This window comes from Humulus lupulus, chromosome 9 (assembly GCF_963169125.1).
Source record: "Humulus lupulus chromosome 9, drHumLupu1.1, whole genome shotgun sequence".
Taxonomy (NCBI): Eukaryota; Viridiplantae; Streptophyta; class Magnoliopsida; order Rosales; family Cannabaceae; genus Humulus; species Humulus lupulus.
In genome coordinates this window covers 108825615-108846102 of record NC_084801.1, presented here as the reverse complement: position 1 = coordinate 108846102, position 20488 = coordinate 108825615, and the positions used below count along the sequence as shown (strand labels likewise).

The following is a 20488-nucleotide window of genomic DNA, read 5'->3' as shown; positions in this document are numbered from 1 at the left end:
ATTTTCACATTATTATTTGAGTGCAATTTTTTAATTTAAATGAGAAAAATATTTTGGTTAAATTAAGTTATGATTTTTAAGCAAAATAAATAGTTGCTGAAAGTTTATGTTATTAGGTTAAAATAATAGTTTTGTTCAAAATTTAAGAGTCTTACACCTAAATAATCCAAGTCTTATATATTATAAATGAAAATATATTTTCCACATTTTAAATTATAAATTCTCACATTTAATCATGTAATTTTTATTAATTTAGAAGAAAAGTTATTTTCTAAAGGAAACAAGAAATTCATTAAATATTTTCTAAATGACTACAAGTTTTGTTATTTTCTATGTTATTTAAAATAATAAATGGGACTATTATTTTATGAGAAAATAAAATGAATTATTCTTTTAAAGTAAAAATAGTGTATTAAATGGTTTAATCAAACTTTGAGACTTAAGGAAACAAATAATGGTAAAGTAATAATGTTGCTGAATTTTATTTAAAAAAATAAGAAATAAACATGTAGGAATTATCATTTTAAAACGTTACTTTTTAACAACTCTCCCACGTATGCATGTCGCATTCAAATATATTTTGACGTTAAAAAATATGCCTATTGTTCAAACATATAGTTTTTACTTTGTAACTATGAAGGATTAATAGGTAGAATTAGCATTATTCTTTTGTGATTTTATGTGAAAATGTGTACGTTTGGAATTATTGGCAACTTCTACCACGTCTAAGAGACGATGTTTGATTATGATTATAAGCTCGTTGTGAAGTTTTCTTATTTTTGCTTTGCTCGGACCTGATGTAAGGAAGTTAGATAGAATTTCTATGTTTATGATATGAAATGGTAACATTGGTTTGTTATGAGAAAAATTATGGCTATGTATGATGATTGACCATGTAATATGAAATATGAAATTCTATCTTGAGATGCTATGATGAGTATGATGCAACATGTGTTTCCTATGTTTATATGTGAAATGGATTGCATGTGTTTGTATGTTGCATGAAAACGCAAAGGTTTGCTAGTGTGCTGAATGCGACACAACAAGGGAGTTACTAAGGGGATGACGTAACTCATAGGGTAGACGCGCCGAGGTTATTCAAGGACCTGATATCCTGTTTACCTCACAGAGGAGGTCTTTCCAGTTTTATGATTTTACTAGTTACCTCAAGATGTGACATGGAAAATAGTGGTGTCATGATCACAAAGGGTATAATTATGATGTATGATTGTGATGTATGGTTATGATGTATGTTATGATTATGACTATGAAGGTGATACGATATGATTATGAAAGGAAAATGATATGATATGTTATGAGTTTTACGATATGAATATGTTCTTATTGTGTTTCCTTGAATATTGTTGTATTTGTTTGTACTTCCTTACTGGGCTTCTAGCTCACGCCCTTACTTTCCCCCTTTCAGGTAATAAATAGGGTTTCTCTTTGGCATGCACTGTGATGTGGGGAGTTTCAACGTCTCTGTGTGTATGGCATGGGGGTATCCTATGAACAAATAAATGATCAACATAAGCGTTGAGTTTTAAAGAGTCATTTTATGGACATTAGGTTTAAATCTTTCAGTGGGACTTAAATTTTATTTTTCTTTAAATGATGCATAAGAACACTTTATTTTTATTTTAAACTATTGGGCCCAACTTGCATGTTTTATCAAGGCCCCACTGAATTTCATATGTTAAATTGTATTTTCTAATTATTTATGAAATGAGAGGCGTTTTATAAAGTAATAGAATAGGGCGCTTTACATAAGTGTAAGCAGATATATCGCCTATGCTAATACGGAAAAACACGTCGAGTGTGGATGATCGAAACCACGGGGCCTTGCCTATAGTGGGCGATATATAAACTGTGTGTGCCACTTTTGAATTTTCATGGAATCCGAAGCTAGAATCAATCCTCAACATCTTGGACTTGTTCTTAAATGATTTTGACCGAGTTATGGGCATATGTCGAGCGTAAAGTGCCATATTTATTCATTTTAGTGGGATTTAGTTTCACTCCTTGAATCCTATAAATAGGACCCTTCACTCAGTTATTTGCATCATTTTTCAAACACTTCTCAGAGCCTCCAAGCTGCCATTTTCCTTCTATAGAGAAACACTAGTGTTTTGGGGTTAAAGCTTTCAAATCTAAGCTTTTCTATTCACTTGGGAAGTAAGTTATAGTGTGATTTCGGTGATTATGGTATAGATCGAAGCTCTAGCTATCTAAGGTATTGTTAATCCTTAGATCTAATCTATTTCTATTCTTCTTATTCTTTTCTTTTAATTCAAATCCTAAGTCATCATAATGTCTTTTGGTTAGGTACTTGATTTCTTTGAAACTTAAGATTTTCGGTAAGTCTTTATTCCGATGTCTTAGTTCTTCTCTTCATCTTATTTTCTTTAGGAAAATTATGGTTTTTAATGTTTAGTTTTAGAAGTTTCCAATCCCGCACTTTTGTCCAATATCTTGATTTTGATAAGGAAAATAAGTTAGATTTTATGTGCAATGTGTTTGTATGTTTGTTTTTATGTCTTTAGTCACTTGGGAAATTGTTTGCTTAGATAGCAAATCCCGAGACCTTTATTGTTATCGTAGAATAAGTTATGTCTAAACCTACCTCTAAAATAATAGTTAAAATAAGAGGACTATATCAGTTTTTATCACATACTACGATAATGTGTTAATGGTCATTAATATTGAAGTCTATTTTTTGTTTTATGCTTTATGTTTTAGTAGTTTTTCCTTACTTGGCCTTAGGCTCATTCTTTTTTATTTAGATTGTGTAGGAAAATGAACATGGAAGGCGGGACAGATCGGAGGCGGCTTTGGCTTGTGAATCGGGCGAGGAACTAAAGAAATGAACCGATGGGATCAACGAGGATGACATTGTTATTTTTGAGTCTTTTGAATTATGTCTTTAAAGTTTCCGCACTTAGTACATTAAATATTTAAATTTTAATTAAAGATTTTATTCTCTTTATTATTTTATATATGAAAATGGGATCCCATATATATATTTTTTTTGGATTTTCTATGTATTAATAATAAAGTTTGATTATTTTATGTATATATTCAAGAGATAGTAGTTATGTATTAGTAGTTGTTGAAAGTCTGAGGTCTTTAAATTAGTCGGGTATTTACATACATTTACATTCATTGAACAACAATTATTGCAGAGAATAATCATACAATTATGAAAGAATATGAAACTTTTCTATTAAGCATTTACATTGATGAAAGTCACTCTAAAATTAACATAGGGTTCCTGATGGGGGCTTGTTGAAAATGTCAAAACACAAACATAGCTCTAGGAATCTTATATGATATAGCTTTTTGTAATATATATATATATATATTGATTCTTGTATTGAGAAAAACATTATACTATTGAAAATGAATAAAAATGGAAAAGATAAGAGAAAGAGTATTATCTTTTGCAAGTTAATTTTAGTACTTAAACATCAGCCTTATATATGTGTTATTCTAGTTTGGATTTCGACTATTATACTGAAATTGTTGCTTACAAACTAGAAATGACTATAGATTGACAGTATAACAATTTAATTCTTATTCGAACGATCATGTATTCTTTCATTCATGTCAATTTTTGCATGCATTAAACAATATATTACTTATAGTTATCGACAAGAGCTTCAAGAGGGAGAGAGAATTAATTAATAATGTGTATGCAATATATATTTTACCTACCAAAAACATATTTTGGGACTAAAATAAAAAATGAAAAAAGATGTTGTGAAACAATATGGTAACAACGCATGGTTACATCAAACTAAAGACACTTTCATCTAAATTTAAACATATTAAGTGTTCTAATAACCATTACATTAACAATACTTTGTTACATCTATAACGATATTTGTTTACATCAACATCTTATAAAGTACTACAAACACAAGGATGATGACAAGGGATTTGAGACACTTTACATCTCTTCAGCTTATTAATCTGAGTTGTTTTGTTTTCAATTCTACATAGCAATGTTTGAAGTATGTGCACAGCTATAATGTCCCAAATTTGCTAATAAGGCTTGTGCCTTGATTAGCGTGTTGGGAGGACATAATTGGATTTATTTGTGAGTTATGTGAATTTAATTGAATATATGTGTAATTATGTGGAATATGTGAGTTATATTATGATATGACCGCTTATGCTTGTTTATGTGTATTAAATATGGTTGTGGGCCCGTTTTCATTATAAAAGGTATTTTTGTAATTTTGACCTGTTGAGGGTATAATTGTAATGGTATGTGTTACGTGATTGCAACCACATTATTATGTGGATATGTTTAGGATATTCAGCTTGAGTCGATCCTTTAGAACTGTTTGGTGGAAAAGTCATAACGGGGATTTATACTCGACTAGGGGTGAGCCATGGGGAATTTTGGAAATTTTGCGTAGGTGGGGTAATTAGTGGAGCATTATTGGAAGAAATATTAATATTTTTAGGGTTAGTAATTTCATTGACAATTTAGGGTGTTAATTTGAGGTTTAGTGGGGCTTTGGGAAAATTGACCAATTTACCCTTGGTGATGCTTTGAAAAGAAAATTTGGTCTAGGATTCTGGTCGTCAGACCTGGAGTGGCTTCCAAGTGTCAGTCTTTGTGGGTATGGGTCACAAGAGGATCATCTAACAACTTTTGGTGAGCCTCGATTAATGGTGTCAAGTACGTACCCTCGATAATCGGCATTTCCCACAATGTCGCCTAACATGGGCAAACGTGCGTCGCACCCTGGCAGTGAGGAATATGTTCCTCATAAAGTTGGTACGTAACTTTCTGCAATGGGCCCCATGCAATCTGCATGGGTCGTAGTCTCTATTTAGTGCAGTCCTTTTTGTATTAATTCAGCATTAACACCCTAGAATGGGGGATTTTGTATTAATGGTAGATGATTAATATTACTGACCCCGACCTTTATAAATAGGGCTGGGCTATCTCCTCTATAAATCCTTGCAATATATACACTGCCTGAGAACTACCATTAAAACAAGCTTCAAGCTCACTAAAAATGAAAGACTCATAGAGTAAGGCGCTTTTATAGCCTGAACCACGTAAAAATTTTGTGTTAATTTCTTTAAACTTTTAGATTAGGTTGATAGCGAAAAAGGCAGTCAAAATTTTGCTTCTTTCATTGAGAGCTTGAAGAAAGTTTGAAGAACATAGTCATGGTGACCACTCGGAGAAATGCACCAAACGAAGCAGCTCCTCCCGCCAGAGTTGAGGGAGGAGAAACCAACCTTCCAACACCACAGTACCTCCCTGAGATGGTGGAAGATTACGAAGAAAACACTGAATAACACGGCATGGACGACGAGTATTATGAGGAGGAATACCCTCAGTCCATGGATGCGAAGGAGACACCAGAAGTGGTGGTGCTCCACGACCAGGTGGCTACTCAGCAAGTGAAACTTGACACCCAAGAGGGTAATATCGCTGCCCTATAGGAGATGTTTAACGCCGTGAGGGCTACTCTGGCGGCCCAATGGCTGCGAGTGGACCCCCTGGTTAAGTACCATATAGGAAGCCAACTGGCGTGCCACCTGTGCACCTAGGTGGAGTGCCACATGTGCACCCAGGTTGAGTTCCACCTGTTGACTATGCCAATGTGCCTCCAGAACACCCGGCTGATGTAGTGCAAGATCCACCAGCTGGTGTGCCCCTGTGCACCCAGCTGGAGTTGGAGCCCTACCTGTGTCACAAGATCGTGGCAAGGGTAAGATTTACGACAACCCTGCTCGCCAGAAAAAGATGGCTCGTCGGAACCCCAAAGACAACCAGGCTCTGAGGCCAGATGGTAAGGGTAAAGGCCTAGGTGCCCGAGGACACCATCAGGTCGTCAGTGCCCATGGAGCCCAGGGCGTTCTGCCCAAGCGCGCCAATACGGATCGTGTGAGGCCTGGAGGTGGTGTCCCCCCAGCACCTCGCCATCACCACAAGAATAACGGCCTAGGAGGCAACAGGCCAAACACCTCCATTAGCCGAGATCATGACATGAACATCTCGGTTATCAGATAAAACATTGAGTCCAACGGAGAAATGGAAGTAGCATACCCCGAGGGCAATGGTACATTCCAAGGCCAAACTGTTCTATGAGAAGGCCTGAATGCTCATAGGTGTAACAAGGCTTTCGGGCGCGAACCCAGGAGGAAGGACTAGTCAGACCTCCGGGACAGCCTCAATGCCCAAATGAGGGATAACTTGACAGAAAGTGTCAACCAAGACCGTGACCCCCTCCGAGCGGAGTTAGAGAGCTTCAAGAGGATAATGGTCAAAATGGCCCAACGTCAGGGCCATGACTCTAACTTGGAGTATAAGGATGGGGAGCCATGTGCTTCTCACATTGTAGAAGCCCCATTACCACGAGGCTTTAAGATTCCTTCCATCACGTCCTATGATGGCAGTACGGATCCCACCTACCACCTTTCGATGTTCAATAGGTTGATGTCGGTGCATCGCGTCTTTGAAGACACCAAATGTCATGTGTTTCCGATAACCTTGACAGGACCATAAAATGAATTGTTTACGAAGCATAGGCCGAAATCCATTCATTCGTGGCACCATCTATCATCTTCATTCCGAAGGTAATTCATAGCTGCTCGGAAGGTGAGCTTTGGCCAACATAAAGCAAGGACCCTTTGAGACCCTCAAAGCTTACATCAAGTGCTTCAAGGAGGAAGATGTAAGGACCAAGAGGGTTGATGATGTCCAGCAGCTAATGGCCTTACGGGTTGGCATCCATGTGAGTTCCTCGTTGTGGGATTACCTCAAGCGGAGAGGGTGTCAAAGGCTAGACAACTTCATTCATTGAGCATAAGAGTATATCAGCTGGGAAGATGCCCAGATTAGAGCATTTGGGGGGCCCATCGCCTTTCCCCCTCCGATGACGCATGGCCCCGTGGCTTCAGGGACCCACTATCCACCCTACGCTTCTGTCCAACCAAGTATGACGGGAGCCCAGTCCAGTCCAAGCGTCCCACTAGCTGGCTTTAGTGTCGTGCCACCCACTGGTATCGGTGCGGCTCTGATGTGATATAGAGAAATTCCCAATAGATACAATGCTTATCAGCCTACATTCAGTGCTGGAGTTGCTGCTCCATCCCAGTTCGCTTCCCCCAGTCGAACCCCCAGCAGTAGTAGACGCAGGGGTAAAGGCAAGGGCAGAAAGCCCAAGGGAAATGGGGCAGTGCACACAGGACAGGGAATTTCTCCTGATGAGAAGTACGTTTCAATGTACTCCGAGTATACTGGCCTAGAGGACTCTCAGGAGAACATCTATGTGGCCAAAGAATTACACGATCATTATCGGAAGCCACAACCCATTCAGCGATATAGGGAAAGGCGAGATCCCAACAAGTTTTGTTGTTTTCATGATCATTATCAAACTGTGACACCTCCTCCAGTATACTTGAGATGAAGTATGCAAGTCTCAGGCCCCAACTATGGCAACTCCTACACAACCCGCAGTCCCCGAGGCTCTGGGTGCAGCGCTCGCAGCTCTGCAGCATCCGATAGTCCACGGATCCCCCCCAGTGAATGGGTGAGCAGGGATCATCTCTGGAGGACCCCACTTGTGGCACCTCCCAAGGTTCTCAAAATAGGTATGCGCGGGCCTTGAACCATGATGATGAGGTGTTGGTGTTAGCCCAATTGCTAGCTCAGATGCCAAGGATGAATGACCAAGCCATCATATTCTCTGAGGATGACGCTCGGAGAGTGCACTTTCTACACCACGATCCTTTGGTGATCGAGATCTAGGTTTCCAAAAAGATGGTGGCTCGAATCCTTGTGGACAATGGGAGTTCAGTGAACATCCTGTTCAAGTCAGTCTACGAGAAGATCGGGTTCACCACAAGCGACTTGTCCCCGTCACCTAAACTTTATATGGGTTCTCAGGAGAAAGTCTCATACCGATGGGCCAAATCAAGCTTCTTGTGCTGCTTGGAGAGGTTCCATGCAATATTTTAAGTATTGCACCTTCACAATGGTAGATTTCTCCTCGGCGTATAACACCATCTTCGGCCATCCGACCTTGGTTGAGTTTGGGGCGGTTACCTCCATTTGACATCTTTGCATGAAGTTTCCCATGGACTCGGAGATTGGCACAGTAATAGAAGACCAAAAAGAGGTGAGGAAATGCTACAATGTGTCCCTCAGGCAACTAGTAATGGTGGTAGATGCATTGGCTCCCCAGCAGCCTCGTCCCGAGGAGGTGGAGGTGCATGTTGTTCGTGTTCATGAAACCAACGAGTTGGACCCGCGGGTTTAGGAAGAGAGGTTTATCGAGCCCATGGCGGAAGTCGAGGAAGTGGCCCTCAATGCCTCCATTCTCGAAAGGAGGACCAAGGATAGAAAGAATCTAAAGGCATAAGTTGAGAAGCACTAATGGGCTTTCTTTGGGAAAATCAAGATGGTTTTGCTTGGTCTCACTCTGACATGACTGGCATTGACCCAAATATAATTTATCATGCCTTGAATTTCGATTCGAACGTCACTCTGATTCATCAAAAGTAGAGAACGTTTGACTAGATCAGGGTAGAAGCCTTAAAAGCGGAGGTAGACAAGCTACTAGCAAATAAGTTCATTCAAGATGCACAATACCCCAAGTGGGTATTCAATCTGTTCCTCGTACCCAAGCCAAATGGAACTTGGAGGAACCGTATAGACTTCTCTGACCTAAACAAGGCTTGCCCTAAAGATTGTTTCCCGCTGCCGAAAATAGATAAGATGGTCGACGCCACCTCCAGGTATAAGCTATTGTCCTTCATGGATGCGTACTCAAGCTATAATTAGATTTCCATGCATGTCGCAAATCAAGAACACACTAGCTTCTAAATTGATAAAAGGGGTTTACTGCTATAAAGTGATTCCCTTTAAGTTTTAGAATGCTGGTGTCACCTGCCAAAGGCTAGTTAATCGTATGTTCAAGGAACAGGTTGACGGAACATGGAGGTTTATGTAGAAGACTTGCTGGTCAAGTCTAGAATAGCCCCTCGCCACGTAAAGGACCTAGCATAAGTGTTTTTAGTTATTCGCAGGTTTGGGATGAAATTAAATCCCCAGAAGTGCACTTGTGGGGTTGCCTCTGGGAAGTTCCTTGGCTTTATTGTCAGTGCATTAGGGATAGAGGCAAATCCCGAGAAGATCAAAGCCCTGGTAGTCCCTCTGAAAGTATAAGGATGTTCAGAGCCTCACTGGGAGGATAGCTGCCCTGAGTCTCTTTGTTTCGAAGGCCACTGACAAGTGCATTCCATTCTTTAACATACTTCAAGGAGGTGAGAGGTTTGAATGGACGGAGGAGTGGGAACATGCGTTCCAACAGATGAAGACGCACATGACGAACCCACCTATCTTGTTAAAGCCCATAGGCGCAGAGCCCCTTCTACTTTACATGGCTGTCTCAGAGAATTCCATTAGTACCGCCTTAGTACGCGAGGAAGGCTGCGTCCAACATCCCGTGTACTATGTGAGCAAGAGACTCCTCGGAGTGGAGTCCAAATACAACTAATGGAAAAGCTGACATTTTTCCTAATGGTAGCTTCTCGGAAGCTAAGGCTATATTTCTTGGCACATCCCATCAAGGTCCTCTTGAAGCATCCCCTACGGAAAATCCTCCAAAAGTCAGAGTCATCTGGAAGACTCCTTAAGTGGTCGGTTGAATTTAGTCAGTTTGACATCAACTATCACCCGAGGACTGCCATAAAAGAGCAGGCTCTGGTGGATTTCATCGTTGAATGCAGGGGAAACGACAAGAAATATGGGGACGCACTGGTGATTGGCCCCATGTGGAAGCTACACGTAGATGGATCATCAAATGAAAATGGTGCCAGAGCATGCCTCATTTTGGTATCCCCCAAGGGGCATAAAGTTCATAGCGCTCTTAGATTTGGGTTCGATGCCTCAAACAACGAAGTAGAGTACGAGGCGCTCATTTTTGGGCTTCGAGAAGCACTTGAGCTCAAGGCCGAGAGCCAAGAAATTTTTAGTGACTCAAATCTTGTAGTTAATTAGGTACTTGAGGAGTACCAGGCCCAGGGAATAAGAATGGCCGCTTACTTGGCGAAGTCCCAAGAAATACTACACAGCTTCAGAAAATTCACCATTCGACAATTGCCACGGAAACATAACTCCAACACTGATGCCCTGGCCAAACTTGCAACCACCAAGGACGTTGAGCTAATCAATGTTGTCCCCATTGACCACTTAGCTTCACCAAGCATCTCAGCTCCCGAGAAAGTAGAAGCAGTATAACCCCATCATGGTTGGAATGAGCCTATAGTGAAATATCTTGTCTCAGGGGAATTACTGTAGGATAAGAAAACAGCTCAGAAGCTGCTTTACTAGGCGCCACTGTACAGTGTCATTTACAACAAAATGTATAGACGAGGATATTTTTTGCCCTTGCTCTAATGTGCATCAAGGCAGGAAGCCAATCTGATATTCCATGAAGTGCATGAGGGCTTTTCCGGGGACCATGCTGGGGGGCAGAGCCTCGCCAAGAAGATCTTGAGACAAGGATTCTTTTGGACCACCATGAACGGAGACGCGATGGACTTTCTCAGGAAGTGTGACAAGTGTCAACGCTTCGCCAATATACCTCGAGCTCTTTCAAGTGAGCTCACCCAAATGACTAGTCCTTGGCCCATTGTTGTCTGAGGGATTGACCTTATTGGGTCATTTCCCATGGGAAAAAAAGGATTGAAGTATGTAACAGTGGCGGTGGACTACTTTACGAAGTGGGTTGAGGCTGAGCCACTCCCTACAATCACTTCTAAGAAGGCATTAGAATTCGTTATCAAGAACATCTTTTTCTACTATGAGCTGCCGAGGAAAATAGTCTCTTACAACAGCCTGCATTTTGACAGTGAGGTAATCGTAGACTTCTATCAGCGGCACACCGTTTTGAAGGGCTTTTCCTCTATGGCCCACCAACAGGAAAACGTTCAAGTGGAAGGAGTCAACAAGACGCTCAAAGCCACCATGAAGAAAAGGCTTGAACAGGAAAAAGGCACTTCGCCCGAGGAGCTACCTAAGGAATTGTGGAGCTACCGTACCACTGCCAGGACCTCCACTAGCCATTCTCTATGGCTTATGGGTATGAGGCCATGCTCCCAGTTGAGGCAGCAATCTCCACGCACCGACGGGATACATATGATCTAACCACAAACCACACTTTACTTCTAGAATCCCTGGACCTTGTGGAGGAGCTCCGTGAAAGTAGCCAGACATTTGAACTCTAAGGTGAAGGATAAAAAGTATGGGATCGGAGATCTGGTGTTGCAAAGAGTCTTCTTAGCCACCCGAGACCCCGGTACGGGAGTGTTGGGACCTAACTGGGAGGGCCATACCAAGTTGAGAGTGTTGTATGTCCCGGGACATAAAAGTTAGCCCCACTGAATGGGGAGTTAATACCCCACACCTGGAATGACGAGCACCTTCAGTGGTATTACCTATGATATGAGCAATAATTTTTTTTTTCTTGTAATCTCCCTGTAGCCATTGAGCATAATTAATGGAAACCATGTAGAAAAAACACGATATTTTTTAGAGATCCTACTTATATTTGTTAGTTTTATTTATTTTTATGTACTACTCGTAGAGCACCCACTCACTGCCCTGGAAAAGTGAATATGAACTAGTCTCCGATCACTTGGGGGGCATGGAATTAGGGCAGCCTCGCAGAGTACCACGCCTCGTGGAGGATGCCTAGGAAACTAAGCCTGTCAAAAGTGGAGTAAGCCAAGTCTCAATACCCCGAGAATAAAAAAACCTAGGAAACTAAGACTTGAGTTCGTGACCTAAGAGACTAAGTTTGTTCAGAGCAGTGTAGGCTTAGCGTCTAGAAACTAATGTCGGATACCCACGGTTAGGGTGAGGTGATGACACCTATGGAAAAGCAGTATGTATACTAGCATGAACATAAAAGCATTTTTTTCACCCGTAGGGGTGTTGACCATGAGACAAAGGCACTAGTAGGAACTAGTGAAGGACTCACATTAAATCCTTATTACTTGGAGAAAATTAATGTGGAGGTTGACACCTTGAGTGGGAAAGGTCTGTGCCAGTTGTAGTAACAATCGATATTGGTATAGAACCTGTGATTGATAATCGGCAGATATACCTCTATGAACAATGAAATACTGGAAGAAAATCTTGTAGGAATGGCTAAGAATCCTACTATTTCAGCATGGATAGGTTAAGATATTAGGAATGGATGAGTGATCCGATGGATGCTAATGTTGAGGTGGAGACTCTAGATGAGTTCTACACCACCTCTCATGTTATTCTATCCAAGATGGTTGAATGTGTGTTAAGACCAAAAAATTTTAAAACGGGATGCGCACTACCTAATCTTTTAGCAAGTGAGAGATGATAATCAAAAGCCACAAAGCCTATTGCGACTCTAGGGTATCCTGGAGTTAGTATGGAAGGATATAGTTATGGACCGTAAACATGAGTCACCTCAGATTGTAGGTGAGATGAGTGGATACGAGAAGTGGTTATTTTACTTATTAGATTTGCATACTTTGGTTTCTCTGAGCAAGTTATCGTAGGAATGAGTATGTGCGAGGGGAGACCATACGTCTCCATGGGACACCGAAGTCGATGGTGTCAGATTGAGACCATTTATTTCACAAGTTCTAAAAAAAAAGAGTCATAGAGAGTGATGTGTAGCGCCCTACTACCTTAGAGCTGTTACTAAGTGAGTTTAAAATGTGCAATTAACTCGCTAAGCGAGATTTTTAGAACAAAAGTGTGATTTAAACAAAAAGACAAGGCTGTAATCTTTAAAAAGTACTCTATTTCATTAGAAGTTCAAGAGTTTAACATACGGGATCCCAGAACTCAGTTTATAGAATATTTACAACTCAAAACAAGTTTATAAGTAGTTAACCATCAAAACTAGGGTTTGTACAGCCATTTCTCAAAATATTCCCAACCAAAGCAGTTGGGCAGGCCAAACATGTACGTGCCGCCCCCACGCTCTCCGTACTCATGGCTGGTTGACTTTCTCTTTGCCCTTACCTGCAACACAAAGCACCCGTGAGCGGAAGCCCAGCAAGAAAACTCAAATAGTACATAACATATGCATAATATACAGTCATTACAGCAGATAGCTCATATCTAGACAGACAGTCCATAAAATCTAACACATATACGGCCATGCCGTCCCAGAAGCATTACCAAAGCCTGGGATCTCGGTCTACACCGTAAGGATATCCCATGTATCCATTGGGTCTCACCCTAGCCACGAGCACTCCATGTGCTAAGTGGTATTCCCGGCCCCACTGCCGTTCTCGGCCCTTCGCCATTCCCGGCCCTTCGCCGTTCATTCTGCTATTACAACATTTAGCATTCTTAAATAACAATCAAATATATAATCATTCATTTTAAGCTATATCCTAACAATGATACAATCTAGGGCCGCGCCCTGCAACAATTCAATGGGCCCAAGCCCTGCTCTACGGGTGCTACAGTTTTCTTACCTGTATCCCGAGCTTTCCGATGCACCAAGGCCACGAGCATGGTCCTCTAACCCGAGCCTCTTCGAAGACCTAGTCACAACACATATAAAACACCCTTTAATACTAACCAATCCAAAACCACTTCCGGAGACCAATCCCACACTCTCGGACTCCCTAAATTCCTAAAACGATACATCGGAAACATCCCCTGAACCCCCGAATCGAAAGCTCAAAATTGCAAAATCCCATGTTCTGAAAATAGCCTAGCACCGTGGCGCTGCCCTAGAGGGCCGCGGCGCCCAGCAAGTCAGAAAGCTTCCCCTACCCAGAAACAGCCTTGCGCCGCGGCACCCAAGAACAGGGCTGCGGCGCTCCTTCGCGAACCCAGAAATCTGGGTTTTTCCCCTGCATTTCCCCGAGCCAAAGCACTCCCAATTCATCCCAAACTCATACCTAAGCCCCAAAACCAATTCAAAACCCCAAATAGACCATTCAACAACCTATAAACATCATAATCTAGCTCAATTACACAATCACTCCCAAGATTCATACTTGAGTTTCAGATTTCAAATACTTAAACCAAAACTTGAGAGAAGTACAAACCAGACTTCTAGACTCTTAAACCATAACAGTTATGAGATTTCAAACATGTTTAATACTCTTACCTCAATCAAAAATTCAACTTGAGCTCCCTCCAATCCCAGCTTTAAACCAAATTCCTCTTGATAAACTAGCTGAATTATCATGCAAAACAAGCCATGACTATCTTTCAATTTTCATTCTTACCTTCTAAAATCAAGTTCAAAACTTAACAAAATAGGGGGATAAATCCTTACCTCAGAGTAGTCCTTGACCTGAGTTTGATTCCACACCCTTAAGCTCTTCACTAGCCTCAAAGAACTCAACTCACTTCCTCTTCCACTTTGCCTTCTAGGTTCTTAGTTTTTCATTTTCCTTCTTGATTTCTCTAGACCTCCAAAACTTGGCTTCAGTCATACTTAGCATAAAGTATCGTGTATATTCATTTTCCTCAGCTAAAGCTATCTAAACCTCTGCCAAAAGACCATCTTATCCCTCCATCAAAATCCCTTCCTAACTAAACCTCAAGGGCACTCTTGTCCTTTCACCTATATTGCAATTCTACCATTTCTTCCACCTAAACTTGTTACTCTCAGCAGTAACTAATGGTTACCCAGGTTACTCAATCACCAATAACCATTAACCACAAATTCTCAACTCAACTCACAAAATTCCCCAAAGTACCCCTAGGCTCCTCCCAAGCCGGGTATTAAATCCCGCTGTGACTTTTGAGTTATCTAGCTCTCTAGGACCGTCTCGGCACGTGCATCACATTAATATCACCACACCCATGTGGTACAAACCACATAATACAATTATCATATTTATGCCCTCAACGGGCTAAAATTACCAATTTACCCCTATCATGCAAACAGGTCCCACATGCATATTTATACCACCTAAACATGCATTCTAATTCCTATATTAACATGTTAACTCATTTATTGCCCTCCAGGCACGCTAATCAAGGTCCTAAACCTTATTAGAAAATTGGGGTGTTACATGATGAGTATAAGATTGGGATTTGGAATTATTGGTTACCTTTAGACAGACAGACAACCTGAAGGAACGATTCAGACTTTAAGAATTTTACCTCGAATGTGTAAGTTTTGAGACATTGAGGTAAGTACGGTCCCTTGATTGGATTGGCATGGTGATGAATGTTGGTCGACGACTAGAGTGACTTTAAATAAGATATAGTGAGATAGGGAACAAGAAGTACTCGTTCTAGGAAATGAAAAGAGGGCAGGAAGCATTCTAGTTCAGAATTGATTCCGAGGACCAATGAAGTTATTAATGATTGTTAGGCCTCACTACAAGAAAAATTGCATTCCATAGCGTTTTTAAAACGCTATCTTTAACAAATGATAGCGTTATTACAAACGCTATATTATCCCATGTTATTAAAAGTCTGGACCTTTTCATAGCGTATTTAAATTGTGATGTAAAAATGCTATTGAAAGATATATAATAGCGTTTTAAAAATATAATTAGATGTCAGTCATAGCGTTTTATGTATGTAGTCATTGATTATGTTAAATTGAAAATACTTACTTTTAATAGCGTTTTTCAAACATTATGCAGAAATGATGTTGAAAGATATACAATAGCGTTTTTAAAATGTAATTAGTTATCAACCATAGTGTTTTATGTTTGTAGTAATATTTACTTTTAATAGCGTTTTTAAAACGCTATGTAAAGATATCCAATAACGTTTTGAAAATGCAATTAATTATAAGTTGTAGCGTTTTATGTTTGTAGTCGTACTTACTGTGAATAGCGTTTTTAAATCGTTATGTAAAGATATACAATAGCGTTTTAAGAATGTAATTAGTTATCAGTCGTAGCGTTTTATGTTTGTAATTATCCTTACTTTTAATAGCATTTTTCAAACGTTATGTAAAGATATGTAATAGCATTTTGAAAATGTAATTAGTAATCAGACATAGCGTTTTTTGTTTGTAATCATCCTTACTTTTAATAGCGTTTCTTTATTGTTATCATTAATCATTTTCCTAACATTTATTAATTGTCATATGAACAATTTCATGGCATAACAAAAACTTTTATATTTTTTTATCTTTTAACATATGAATAATTGCAACAAATGATAAACATATAACACATTAAAAATTATACCTTAACATAAATTCAAATATTCTTAATATGTTCGCTACATAAAGCTAAAATATCAATATCCCAAAAGTACGAGTATATTGCAAGACAAAATACATAAGCAAAAGTTTTAAAACAAACTGATTCATAATTTGTTGATCATGGGCGTCCCTCCAAAATATTACACTTCATTCATTAGTTATGCACCTGTAAGAGTGAAAAATATATAAAATTAAGAAAACAAATGTAGCCAAAATAGTTGAAAACACATGTTCATTCATTAGTTAATTTTATGCAAAGATACGTACCAAAGATATCTACCAAGAAACAATTGAATTTCATCCATTATGTTCATTTCCTATATATTTTGATGATATAATTAGTTACTACAGCTGATTTGTTGTACTATTTATAAATCATTTTTAAGTTGCATGAAATTTTACCTCATTGTAACTTTATTAGAAGGCCAAGCAACAGTGCAACCAACCGCTTCTTCAATTGTACTCATATGTGATGTTGGTCTCCATAAATATGCAGTAGGTTTCTTAGCAACATCAACCCAAACTCTCATTGCATTAGGCCCAAGACGAAGATGATGCACCTCACATAAAGGATCACTAGAAGACCATCGACCTTCTGCAACAATTTCTCCACTTCCATTCCAATCAAGTAAATTGCAAGCATTGTTTTCAGGAGTGAACTTCAGATTATTAACACTCTGTTACATGATAAAATATATATTTATTTATAGATAATATTGATACTTAAAAAATTAAAAGTGAAATGATAAGTAGTAATTAAAATTGTAGTTACCATAGGAGAAGGCATGTGTGACTCCGCTTCACTTGGTTGAGTAAACCCCTACAAGTTTGAGAATAATTTAGTCATTTATAATTTTCAATGAATAGAGTAAAATAAACAGAAGTCAATTAATTTAATTTACCTGAATGTTTACACTTTTTGCAATAGTATTAATAAGATTCATCATCTCAGACATTTTATTCTTCATCTCACATTGATTTGATTCCAATTGTGAAATATGGTCATCTCTTGCTCTTAGAATAGCTAACTTTGTATTATTTACTCCCCTCCCATTAGCTAATGATCTACCATTCTTGTCAGGACCAAATATAATAGTGAGAGCATCTTGTATAGTATTCTGTGTTGTGCATGAATCTGGGTTTTCATTTGCAAGAACGTGTAGCTTCTCCTATAAATCATTTCAAGTTGACTGTTAAATAAGTCTATGTGCATACAAATACATATGTTTCTACAAACAAAGGGTAAATTACTTACAATAACTTCAGCAGCTTGTGCATTCACAGGTTCACCATTCTTCTTTGTGTGTGTCTTTAAGAAAGCTTGAACTCTTGTTACAGGTTTTGAGCTTTCCCTACTCTGTATCCAAGTACATTTTTCAGAAAGAGAACATATATTTTCTTATGTTTAGCTACCAAAAATATTTATTAAATTTTTACCATGTCATCCATTGTTCCAGCATATCCTCTCCTGCTGCATGTATGTGGGAGTTGTTTCTTCCTCATCTCTTTAAACTTATTGCTAATCACCTAAAATAAATAAGAAATGAACCAGCGATTGAACATACAGAATACCAAACACTCCAGCGGTAAACAAAAAAACTAAACCAGTATTCTAGCAATAAAACAGTAAACACAGTACACATAATAGTTTTTCAACAATAAAACAGTAACTATGGCAGCAAAGAAAAGAGTATGTAATAAACACTCCAACAGTAAACACTCCAGCAGTAAAAGAAACATACAGAACCAGTATTCTAGCAATGAAATAGTAAACAAAGTACACAGAAAAATATTTCAGCAATAAAATAGTAACTATGGCAGCAAAGAAAATAGTTCAGTTCAAGTTTTTAAATAGAATATATATATTCAGTTCAAGTTTTAAATGACAGTGTAACTATTGCTCAAATATATACATTTATATATATACTCAATTCAATTTTTAAATACAAGGGAAAGCATAACTTAATGTGTACTATAAACAACCTTAGCAGCAAGTGCAAAAGAATAATGAACTTCTTTTGCTAAATACAACTTTAATGAAAATTAAACCTGCTACTGTTTATAGTGAACACCATGATTATAGATACCAAAAGCATTAAAATTATAATTCATCAGTATCAGAGATGTAACAGCTAAGTAAGCAATGAGTGTTTTTTTTTTCTCAATCTTTCTCCTGATAATAAACCAAACTGAAATAAGTATGGTACCCAATTTATTTGTAATAAGCAGAATCTATATAATACATATATCGAAATTTTGGTTACCTGAAATTGTTTACTGGTTTTTTCACGCACAAATACTTTCCATTCAGTTTCTAATTTGATATTATCAGGCTTTAATTTTAGTCGTTTTTGTTCATTTGGTAGCTCGTTCAGCTTAGTAACCTTTAAAAGTGAGGGTCATGAGTTCAAGATGGGACTTTACTAAAACTATTTTTTTTAGGAAGACTAGTAGATGTTAGAATTGTAGAACACTCAACAAAAATGCATAAACATTAATATCCTAATATTTAAGCTACAATTAGAACAAGTTTTATCTTTCTTTCTTTCTCTACAAAAAGAAGAAATTAATTAAAATATCTAAAGAATATTCTATTGATTGTTTTTGCATATACAACAGTGACAAAAAAAAATTGTAATAGTATTGGGAGGGAGGGAATGAGCTTGTGAATATTCTTGTTCTTGATGTTGATGTATTTTGAGTGACATGAAAACATGCATGCACAGACACATTTTGTACATTGATATCAAGTGAAACTATCCAGAAACATAACACTTACTTTTTGGCAAGTCCACCCGTTGTTTATGTTCGTGGAGTGAATCCTGAATAACTGAAATCGACGAAACAAATAAGCATCGAGCCTGTGCATCAATATTCAGGATTAGTCCAGCAGAATAAATGATCATTTAAGCTTGTTAAGGCATAAAGGACAGCTACAAACTAGTATGAACAAAAAACGCCAAGTACAGAAACACTATACCAACTTCAACACCAGCAAAAACACTCTCCAGAAATTCAGAACCCGTGTAAATTGCTTTTATTGTACTCTTGTGGTCCTGAAATGATTGAAACAGAACTCATATAAACTGCTTTTATCATTAGGCAAAACTAATAAGATCTTCCAGCTTCAAACAATTGCTAACCCAGTAATTCAGAGAAAAAAACAGCAATAAAATCCAGACCAATCAACCCAGAATTCAATTCCAGCCAGAAAACAGTAAAGAGAGAGAGAAACAATTTAGTGCCCATCAAGTGTTCTTGTATCAAAGTTGGTAGATAACTTTAAGATGGAAGTACAACTTTAAGTTTTCTGAATCCAATCATAGTTTTGATTTGTTTTCTTTAATTAGTACCATATAATTCACTCCAAGTATAATGAAATAGCTCACTTTACCTTTATATTTGGATATTAAATAGAACTCATCATAGAGTATATGACAAAAATAGAGCAAACTCATATAAGAAAGTAGATGATATGCCAATATTGTTTTAGTTAGTTTAAGCATAGGTTTAACTAGAGCAAGTGATCAATAATTTGTGGTGTCATAGAAACCTTCCAAAATATATCAGTGGTGACGTGTCTAATCCACTTTACCAACAAAAAAACACTAAAGGAGTGCATGTGTATTGGTCAGTCTCCCTTTAATCTTCATAATTAGTGGTCCCTTTATTCCGTTGTGCTACTGACTAAGCCCCAGATCATATTGATATAAAATTTGACACGCAGAAAATGAGATATAATAGGCAGAACATACTTGAACAACCAAGGTCCACTGTATACTTCCCACTTTATTATGACAAAACAAAGATTAAAGTGAACTCCGCATAATTATAAAGGAAGAACTAGAACCAAAAAGTTGATTGATTAACTTTACAGCACATACTTTCTATAATGTGGGGAAGTGGAATAGTTTATGCTGATAAAGTACTCATAATTTTGTGTTCCCATATTCCTTATGCTTTGACATAAGGGATGTAACTGGTCCAAAACACCTCTGTATTCATTAACTCCAACCCTCTGCTCTGCTGTGTGAGATATTGGCCATAACTGGCCAGAGTTTTTTCATCAACTAGTCATAGTTCAGCGGCTACTAAACTCAATATGGACGCATTGAGTATAATATTATTGGCCACAAGCTACTTCGTTTACTTAGCTTCCGCAAAGTCTCAAACCTACATTGTACACATGGACCGATCAGCTATGCCCAAAGCCTTCTCAACTCACCACAGCTGGTATATGTCTACTCTTTCTACCATATCAGAGA

At 38.4% G+C, this 20488-nt stretch overlaps 1 protein-coding gene across 1 annotated transcript; it reads left to right on the top strand.

Moving 5' to 3' along the window:
• The first annotated feature begins 10705 nt into the window (after positions 1-10705).
• On the top strand, positions 10706-11262 carry LOC133799926 (uncharacterized). Its single transcript, XM_062237914.1, has 2 exons — positions 10706-11117; positions 11207-11262. Exons 1-2 carry the CDS (start codon positions 10706-10708, stop codon positions 11260-11262), a joined length of 468 nt encoding a protein of 155 aa, XP_062093898.1.
• The last annotated feature ends 9226 nt before the right edge of the window (positions 11263-20488 follow it).